This window comes from Oryzias melastigma, linkage group LG2, assembly GCF_002922805.2.
Source record: "Oryzias melastigma strain HK-1 linkage group LG2, ASM292280v2, whole genome shotgun sequence".
NCBI lineage: Eukaryota > Metazoa > Chordata > Actinopteri > Beloniformes > Adrianichthyidae > Oryzias > Oryzias melastigma.
The window spans coordinates 8,463,350-8,473,613 of record NC_050513.1 but is presented as its reverse complement, the minus strand read 5'-3'; the positions used below and the strand labels follow the sequence as shown (position 1 = coordinate 8,473,613).

At 40.7% G+C, this 10,264-nt stretch overlaps 1 protein-coding gene across 2 annotated transcripts in view; it reads left to right on the top strand.

Moving 5' to 3' along the window:
• nbeal1 (neurobeachin-like 1) overlaps nt 1-10,264 on the top strand; it is a 50,422-nt gene that overhangs the window by 18,860 nt on the left and 21,298 nt on the right. The window contains exons 11-21 of one of the 2 annotated variants that reach the window (XM_024294505.2): nt 304-390; nt 3,265-3,348; nt 3,503-3,601; nt 3,686-4,257; nt 4,345-4,477; nt 5,957-6,076; nt 6,165-6,474; nt 6,577-6,662; nt 7,661-7,750; nt 7,822-7,999; nt 8,071-8,204. In XM_024294505.2, the coding sequence (XP_024150273.1) occupies nt 304-390; nt 3,265-3,348; nt 3,503-3,601; nt 3,686-4,257; nt 4,345-4,477; nt 5,957-6,076; nt 6,165-6,474; nt 6,577-6,662; nt 7,661-7,750; nt 7,822-7,999; nt 8,071-8,204 (1,893 nt within the window). The remainder of the gene's footprint in view (nt 1-303; nt 391-3,264; nt 3,349-3,502; nt 3,602-3,685; nt 4,258-4,344; nt 4,478-5,956; nt 6,077-6,164; nt 6,475-6,576; nt 6,663-7,660; nt 7,751-7,821; nt 8,000-8,070; nt 8,205-10,264) is intronic. The other variant, XM_024294506.2, reaches the window with a different exon arrangement.

Below are 10,264 nucleotides of genomic sequence, written 5' to 3'. Positions count from 1 at the left end.
ATAATTACTGTTTTGTCATTCAGACATGTCTTTCCAGACGGTTTCTCTCAGTCGGCCATGTTTGTTGGGTTGTTTGTCGGACAGGAAGCATTTTGCCCACCTTGCATGTTTTCAGTTCCTCACTTCAAGGCCGGAGCACCAACACGCCTCCACACAGCGAGCCTCACTGAGGGGACGCGGCTTTCAACCTCTAACCTTCCTCCTCCTCCTCCTCCACTCACATCATCCTTCCTCCCCCCTCCGCTCCGACGTTGCCATGTCCTCTTTTCTCTGTGTTGACACGTTGCCTGTTGTGTGTGTCAGCTGGTTAACGCTAGGTGCACCGCTGCAGACAAGGACCAGAAAGATATAACCAACAACATGTTACAGACAGGAGAGGGGGACACTCAGGTACCAATAAGAAAGTCCCCCCACCCACCCCCTCACCATATCATCCACCTTCCTGCCCTGTCACTTCCTGCTGCTGCTGCTAAATCCACCTCCTTCCATCTTTTCTGTAGTCGCTCCACAGTGAGAACGCCACAATAAGATAATTTTTTTCTACTTTTTTTTTTGTTTTGACCAGTGTATTTTAATTACTTTTATTTTGAAAATTCACACAAATATAATCTCTAATCAGATCAGACTTCCGGTGAGTTTTAACATTATTTCATTTTGATTATCAGTCAGAGATACTCGGTTTGATTCCTTTGTAGTGAATAAAATAATAAATTAACTCTTTGTTGACAAGTTTTTGTTATCAGGATTAATCCGTTTGATCATCTTTTGATCTATTATAAAAGCATTCCCAGTGGTCATTTATTTATGATCTCTCGTTTTCTTGGACGTAGTTTCTGCAGAGCGGCAGCAGTTGATCAGAAATTCACCTCCGAGTTGTGGAGGTGACACTGACACTGGAAAACTCCACCCCCCCCCTTCTCGTCACCCATAGCAGAGAGTTCTCTGTTTACACTCTCCCGTTAGTTTACTGCCCTTTACACCTTCGACAAAAATTGTCAAGCAATATCAGAACTATCCAGCCGGATTCCAGCTTGGCCGGGGCAAACGATGACTTACCGTATTTTTCTGAGTTTAAGTAGTGTGTTTTTGCATAGTTCGACCAGGGGTGCAACTTATTGTGACTTATATGTGATTAAAAAAAAAGAAAAAGGTCAATGCGTTAGTTTTTTTCCATCAACAACCACTAGAGGGCACTGTAGATTAATTTATCAGTATTTGCTACCAACAGCGACGCAGAAGAAGTGCTGTTCAGCCTTGGCGTAGTTGTTCAAAAGCGAAATGTAAGATTCAGTGATTTAAAGTAATATTAAAGGTGCATTCACACCGAACACAATTCACGCAACAAACTTGCGTGCCCCGGCCCTCTTTTGCCGCACAACAAATCTGCTTAGAAAAAATATGTTTGAGTTTGACACTGCGGTGGCATGTGGGAGGAGCTACCAGCTAATGCATTTAGGATGATAGCTATAAGGAGCAGTGTCTGGGGATATTTAGCTAGGAATGTATTGAAGACACAGAAGATATGACAGCCGCTTCCGCTGTGTTTCTGTGTCTCTGTGGCTGAGCTTGAAGGCTCACTGTCTTGTATTAACCCAAGGAGGGAAAAAAATATTAGGAGACCCTTTTCTCTTTCTTTTTATATTTTTATGCAAAGGTTATCTAAATAATTGTACAAATGATATGCTAATATACCTAATTTTCTTCTTTATTATGTTTTTTTTTTTTTGCGTTTCTGACTTGCACTCCAAAGAAACTTATAGTATATACTTTGAGCTTAAATATCTTTATATATGTCCTCCATTTTGAGGAAAAAAATGCCACAAGAACATATTGGAGTTGGTCTTTAAAGGTGTGGTATTTAGTTCTGGCTGTGGAGTGACATCCCCCCCCCTCCCCCATCACACTGTCCCCATTTTCCGCGGCACACTGTGGGTTCACCCTGGAATGCTATCACCACAGCCTCATGTGTGCGCGCGCTCTCAAAGTTTTTGGAGGGGACTCGCACCGCTTGACGACCACCTTACGTGTTTGAACTCTCGCCTCCAGTCCCTCTCCAGCTGGTCCGACGCTCAGTCTGCAGCTGCTTACTAATTAGAAAAGCAGCAGGCTGGAGATGAGCAGGGCGGAGCTGGATGGAGATGTTTGTGTCATGCTTTGGGTTGTGTCTTTTTTTTGGGTGGCATGCGGGGTGTGTGTTATTGCGTGTCAATGTTTGGTTGGTTAACTGGTTGGTTTCCATAATGATTTTAATAAACTTCCTGCTGTAGGTACTACCATGTTTATGGTTGTTTCTGCTTGGAGAAAAAGGAAAACTTTGATCTTTTAGTGTAAATTGTTGAAATGACAGCCCTTTCTCCCTTTAACAGAGGGCTGTAACCCTCATCAGTGATTATGCTAACTTTTTTACTCACTTATTGAATCAAATTGAAAGGCAACAACCTATGTTTCAGTTTCCATATTCATGTGTTTAGTTTTAGGCCTTTTAAAAAGTTGTGTTTTTACTTGTCTGCATGCTTTTTTTTTCTCGAGTAAATGTGAAACTTTTAATTTGAAAGGACACAATTAACCCTTTAAACCCAAGGTTAAAACGTAAAAAAGACTAAATGAATGACAAAAAACTTAAAAAAAAAACATGTAGGGACGTTAAAGAATTTTAGAAAAATAATGTATTTTCATTAGAACACAAAGGTCTTTTTTTGTATTTCTGTTGGCTTAAAGGGTTAAATATTTCGTCCTTACTTTTAAATACAACCTCAGATCAAAAACAGCACAACTACTGACATTGTGCATCTAGTGCTACATATCAAACTCTAAATTTAACTCTGTAAATGTTAAAGTTTAATGTTTAAAAAGGTTACAAGGAGAAACTGTTTTGTCAAAAAACAATGCCAAAAATAGACTGAACAATATACTGACCTCATGGCTGAATTTCCCTTGTAAAGTAGTGATGGAAGTGTGATAACATGGAAGCCACTTGTTTTTAATATTACGGAAATGTCAAGAGCTTGGCTAATATAGAGTTTTTTTAGTGTAAAGGTGTAACGTGATGCAACAAAAGTCCTTCCTTCCACAAAGCTGCTTTGAATATCTTATCTGAGGTTGTATTTCTCTTCTTTTTTAGGAAAAAATTTAATATTTTCATGCCTTAATACATAAACAGCAGTTAAAGATTGGAAATATATTATTTTTTTACATAAATGGACAAAAAAAAAACAGAAGAAATGCTAATATTGATAAATAACATAGCTGTTTTCATCTTTGAAGGTTTTTCAGGGGCGTCTTGACTCCCTCGCTGTAGCTACTATCAAAGCCCTCACTACAGTGATGCATAAATCTCCAGCTGCAAAGGTTATTTTCCTTTTATTGTTTTTGTATTTGCTTGTATGTAACACTAAAATCAATGCATGTTCCTGTTAACTTTTTAAATAAAAAATAAATAGTCCCCAAGATGGAGCCCTGTGGCATCCCTAAAGTAATACATGGAGTTTTCTTGTCTTTGTAGGAGGTTTTTAAGGAGAGGATTGGTTATAATCACTTGTATGAAGTACTGTTGTCACTGGGTCAACCGTCCCGACACCTTCTCAAAGAGATGATGAACATGGTAGGGTCTACTTCCTTTTTGTTGGTTCCTTTAAATGTGTTTTTATTATCCTAGTTTAAGACGTTTCCTGGTCCGTTTGTACAGGCGGTGGAAGGCGAGCATACCTCCGTGGGCCTCTTGGGCATCAGTAACGTGGAGCCCTTGCTGCTTCTGGTCCAGTGGCTCCCCGATCTGGATTCGCCTGAGCTCCAGCTCTTTACGGCCGACTGGCTCCGCCGCCTCAGCTGCCTGAACCGCCAGACCCGTGCCACCTGTGTCAACGCCGCCATGGTCATGCGAGCTTTAGCCGCTCTAGAGCAACACGAACGGCTCCACAGAGCTTGTGCAGAGAGCCTCTTCGGGTTAGTTGGCTCACTGGGCTCGCAGTCTTTAGGCGCCAGGGAACTGTTGGAATTCCTCCGGCTCCTACGACCGTCTGAGTCCAACCCAGCCCACCCGTACGTAGGCCCAGCCCTGAAAGCCCTCCTGGTGATGGTGCGGAAGCAGGGGCTTGAGAGCGCCATGCAGTACTTCGACCTGTCGCCCAGTATGGCCGGCATTTCGGTTCCGACGGTGCAGCGCTGGCCCGGATCTGCCTTCAGCTTCATCGCTTGGTTTTCTCTCGACCAGGACCAGCTGGGCCCGATCAGTAAAGACAAGCGGAAGCAGCTTTACAGGTGTGAAGGAAACGAGGGTCAGCCAGTTTTTATTTACTGTCAAAGGAATTCAGAGATGAAAACACTTCATATTTCCTTTTATTGCAGCTTTTTCACTCCTGGAGGAACCGGGTTTGAAGCCTTCATCAGTTCAGCAGGCGTGCTGGTGGTGGCTGTGTGCACAAAGAAGGAATACGTCACCGTTATGCTGCCAGACTACTGCTTCTGTGACTCCCTCTGGGTGAGTTTGCTGCCATGACTTCATTCACTGAACTTTCTTCATATCTTGAGCTATGCACATCAGGCATTTGGCGCGTTTAGCCCATGGTATTCACACTGGACAAGCAGGGAGGGGCTTCTTCTTCTTTTACTATTTACTAGCGAATGTCACCTACAATTAGAAGAGGCAAAGTGTCGAAGAGGTCCAAATCTTGCGATTTGGGCACAAAACAGAAACAGTCGCTAGCGTCCTTGTAATGGCGGATCTGGATTACCATCATGTCAGGAGACGAGAACTTTTATCTTTATTTGAAAATCAAACGCAAACCTTCACAGCCTTTTTGCTGTGTCCAGGCTCACCAGATAAAGCAGCTATGTTTTAGTTTGGTGAGTTTCACCGCATCACTACTAAATTATGTGCATTTACATCAATTTTTCATTGGAAGTCCTTGAAAGCCCGTTACCAAGGGTGGTGTGAGCAAAGCTTTGGTCACAACAGCCTGTAAGCCTTTACTGCAAACTTGTATGGGTCCAATGCATTCTCACTCCCAACTCTTCATATATGGACGATTGGTTATGGTCCCTTCCGCGCCACTTTTTGATGTGCTGGCTCCCCAACCCTAGGGATGCTGACTTGTACCGGGACACAGACCTTACCAGTAACCTACCCCAGTACCGGTACTGTGTCCGGTACTGCGTGCCAAGGGTTGGGGACCCCTGATTTAATGGGAACAGCCAGCACGAAGAGTTGGGGACAACAAAAACACCAATAAGTGGCGCGGAGGGGGCCCAAACCAAACGTCCAAATGTGACAAGTTGGGAGTGAGAATGTGTAGATGGGTCAAGCAGGTGGTCTGCGCAAAACAGCAAGGTTGTAGACTGGTCGGGGCGCCTATAAATGTTTAGACAAATGTGTTTTATGGTCATAAGTGTCATTGATGACGGATTGTAGCAAATACTTAGACAATAACCAACGGAAAGTAAGGGTGAAGTAAGTAAGACGTGTCGGACCGACCTTTCATTATTTTGAATACCAAATCCTGCGGACTGCTTATGGAACTTGTCAATGCTGTTCCCGTGCCAAGTGCGGTCTCCTTTTGTTATAGGATAGTTTGTGTAGGCGTCCTAGGGGCACTCTTGCATTGTCAGCAAGGGGTCAGTACTCATACCTCACTAATGACTCCGCATAAGACAGCATCAGCATAGCCTTATGAATATTTTACGATATACTTGCCACACGCACAACAAAAGTATGTACCATTTTTATGGTGTCCCTTAAGGTGACCATACAAGCCCCTAAAAATGCTCTTCTCTACAACCTTCAACAAACCCCGATAACTCCATACGGGTCCTTGTGACTGAGACTTAGGGTCATACAAACAACAGCAAACACCCACGATGACGTCACTCTGAAACCCAACAGGATGTTCTGATTTAGTTAAAAGTCTGCAATGTTTTCCCAGTGATTGATATTCTGTTGGGATTGCATTTCCATTCACAGCACAGCATCAGTGTGGTTCACGTCCCTGGAAAGAGACCATTCGGACAGAGCCTCGTCTACATTTATGTGGACGGGCAGCAGAAACTGTCCGCCCCCCTCAAGTACCCGACCATGACTGAGGTGAGATCGTCTGGTCGGTTTACAGACTTTACAATCTATGGATTTCACCTAAAACACTTTTTTGTCCTTTTCTGTCATCTACCCATAGCCCTTCACTTCCTGCTGCATCGGCTCAGCAGGCCACCGCACCACCACCCCCCCACCCTCCCAAATACCAGACCCTCCCTTCTCCTCAACCCCCACGCCAACCACCCGCTCCTCCCTGGGCGGCATCCTGTCGCCGCAGAGCTGGGGAGGGTTGTTAGGCGGGAAGCCCGAGTCCGTCACCAAGCTGATCTCAGCCGGGACCCAAGACAGCGAGTGGGGAAGCCCGACGTCCCTGCAGGGCCAGCTCGGGAGCGTCATGGTGTTTCACGAACCCCTGCAGGCCAATCACATCAAAGCAATCTGCACCGCTGGTAATTAACAGTTCCTCATCGCAAAGGAGATGTAGAAATATGCAACACACTGTTACACCTCAACATCTGGACTTAAATCAATTTCTCTCATTTTCCACTCAGGTCCAAATTGCATCTCTCCATTTAAAACCCAGGAGTCAGAACTGGGCGATCTGTCGAGCAAATTACTGCTGCATTACTCACCCAAGGTAACTGGACATAAACCTGTTCACTGCCTTATTCTAAAACATCAGAACATTCTCTATTCAAGTAAAGTACTAAACAAAAGCCATAATTAAAGTCAAATTTAAGTGTAAAATATTCATTTTTGATCAGAGATGTGAAATTCAATGAGAAATGAGGACATAAACACTGAACATCGCAAATATTTGATATAAAGGAGGAGAAAAGAGGGTAAAGATCACAAAAGAGGAGGTCTTTAGATAATTAATACCTACTAAATAAGAGATTAATCAAAAATAACATATTCCACTACACCTCAAGAACCTTAAAAGACCTTTAAAGTGGATCCCAGTAGCTCAGGAATCTACCTCCCATTTTACACTTATGTGGACTTGAGATCTACAAGTCCTCCTGGAGTCTGACAAAACACAAACAGAAAAAAAAAAATATGGCTGCTGAATTTCCATTCAAATGGAAGATTTTCTCTGGCCAACACAGTATTGATAGTTTCAAATGATTACATTTTTAAGGAAATCATCTCGGGTGCAATTATTTTTAAGCATTTTACGTTGTTTTTTTTTTAAAGATCTCCAAAGGTTCTCACGGCTAATCTGAATTCCTAAGTAATCTTATCAGCTGTCAGTACATGCAAGGCTGTGCATTCCTAAACTTTTATCACTAAAGCTGTACTCTAAGGCCTATCTGTGTGTAGGAACAGGAAATAAAAAGGCCTCCAGTTATCAATTTGAGCTAAATCTATTTCATTTTTAATGATAACTTCACTTATTTTATCAAATGTTTTCATTTTATTGCTAATAAAATCATCAAATGCTGACTTCTTGTCAGATTTATCCCATGAATCAAATGAAAAACACAGAGCTCTAATATAGATCCCTGAGGAACACCACAAAAATGGCTCAATAAACAAAGATGGAAGTACAAAACAGATTATAGATTATCAGAGTACCTAGTAATTTTGGGCTGGAGATGCTGCATGTTAACAGAGCATTCCTCGTGTTCACAGGCCTGCAGGAACCCGATCTGCCTCGACCTGTCTCCAAACGCGCTGCACGGCCGCCTGACAGGAAACAAAGTTGTCAACTGGGACATTAAGGTTGTCCACCTCTTGGTTTTTCTCTCTCGTGGTGTTCTTCCTCATCTAATAGACTTGACTGTATCTGACAGGACATGATCAGCTGCGTGGGCGGCCTTCCAGTCCTCTTCCCAATTCTGGAGCAGCTGGCTCTGGTGACCCCCGACCAACAAACCGCCGATCCCGCCGTCGGATCGGACTTCATCACGCCTGATGTGGCCACGCCGGCTGATGGAGACTGGGTCATTCTCCCATCTAACAGAGCGTCAGGTGTGCTTTGTTGTACTGTTTTGAAGACATCTTTGAAGGTCGTGTAAGAAGGCATTTTTTTTCTGCCTCAGAGGCCCGTCTGGAGAAGAATCTGGTGGCCACTTTCCTTTTGGTGCTGAAGCATTTCCTGCAGAGACACCCGGTCAACCAGGAGACTCTCCTCCACTCGTATGGGGTTGGGACACTAGGAGCCCTGCTGCAGAAGGTTTTTACCTTTTTCTTGAGACGTAAAAGCCTTTTATGAAGCACTGAAACATTGTGACTGCAGGTTTTTTGGTTTCTTATGGCATAAAGGTATAGAATGTAAACAAGAAAGTGGATTAGATATATAAGGAGTTCAATCTAATTAAAAAAAAATCATATTCATTTAATTCAACTTTTATTTACAAGATTTGGTATCCATAAATAAATTCATAGATCATTTTTTCTTGAAAATAATGCCCACATTGTGAAAATTAGAATTAAAACTTTGTTTAGTTGAAATCGGTATTTTTGTGAAATCTGGTTTTCAGAATAAAACCTAATTACAAAGATTCAGAAAGTCAATGGTTATACCCTAAAAGATGACTTAAGACACAACATAAAACTTAAACAAGATCTTTTAAAGTACATTTATACTGGGTTTTATTGTATAGAAATAAACAAGAATCTCTGGTGTTTTCAGGCATACTTAACTCAAGTTGGCAGCATTTTATTGTTTTATTATTTCTCATTTTCATTCAGAAACAAGTCAAATTCTCTTATTTTCTTTGAACTAAATAAAACTCCTTTTAAATGTGTAAATAATAGTAATATTTTAATTTTTACTACAGAGTATTAGGGCCAGTGTGCAAACAAAAAAAAAACTTTTTTTAATTACAACTTTAAATTTCATGCATTTACGAAAATAAAGTCGTATATTTATGACTTTAAAACCCATAGGCTAAATTATGACTTTATTTTTGTAAATTTACAAGTAGTAAATTTATTACTTTAAATGTCATAAATTTATGAGAAAAAAAGTCTTAAATTTACATGAAAGATAGTATACATTTACCAATAAAAAAGTCTAAAATTTAGCGTAAAAAGGTCATAAATTTAGGAGGAAAAAAGTTGCACATTCATGGCAAAAAAGTAATACATTTATGAGAAAATAGTTGAAAATTTAAGAATGAAAAGTTGAAAATGTACAAGAAAACACTCAAATTTAAGATTAAAAAGTCAAAAATTTACGAGAAAACAGTAGAAAATTTGCAATAAAATAAGCAATACATTTACGAGAAAAAAAGTCATACATTTACGAGGAAAAAAATGTAAATTTACAAGAGAGAAAGTAAATTCACGACTTTAAATCTTGTACTATTACTTTTTGTTTTGGTGGCCGTAGTACACTCATACAAAAAACTTTATTCATCTTGTTTTTAAAATACTTTAAGTTGCTTTCAAACTGGTTTCTAACTTACATTTTTTACTTTTTAAATCTTTTTTTATTTTTAATTGAGCTCCCAAAATCTGAACTCAATTAAAAGTCGCTTTAAATTATATAAAAATTAGTCCAATGGTAGTGAAAAAACCTAATTTAGATTTTTATTTGGGGACCGCAGCAGATGCATAATCTCCTAACGGTTTGAGTTGCAGCTTAAACATCTAAATTAATGTATTAATTAAAAAAATGATGGTTACGGTATTTCCAAAATTAATAAGTTGAATCTTATATTTGTGTAGAATGAGAAAAAGAAATGAGCTGACTGGAGTTTGTGATTGCTGAATATGAGTAACGGATTTGTATTCTGCGTGAGGACATGTAAAATACGATCATTTAAATAGAATATTTTTAAGTCCTAATTTGAAAAGATGTGCTTCTTTTATTTTGAAAAGTCCTCACACACACAGATATTTGCTGAATCCCATCATCAGCTGTGTTATAGCTTTGGCCTCATTTCCTGTTTGTTTTAATCTTTCTTCACCGCTCGGTTCCCTTTTTTCCCTCCGTCTTAAATTGGTGCTGGCGTTTGTGAGTTTAGCGCAGGGATTGAAAAAAGAATCTCACAACACTTGAAGCAACAACAAAAAAAAAGCGCTCCACAGAGACGGAGATAAAAGGGCGTCAGGCGGCCACGCCTGTAACTAAAACCTTAATGTGTTTTCTTCTTCCTGCCTGCTGCCTATCAGAGTGTCGTTCTGCTTTTTACAGCATCGGCTCGATAAGAGGGCGCTCTCTTTTTGGCTCCCTCGACAGCTCATTTTCTTATCAGAATCCCTTTGCATGTGCAAAAATAACGGCCT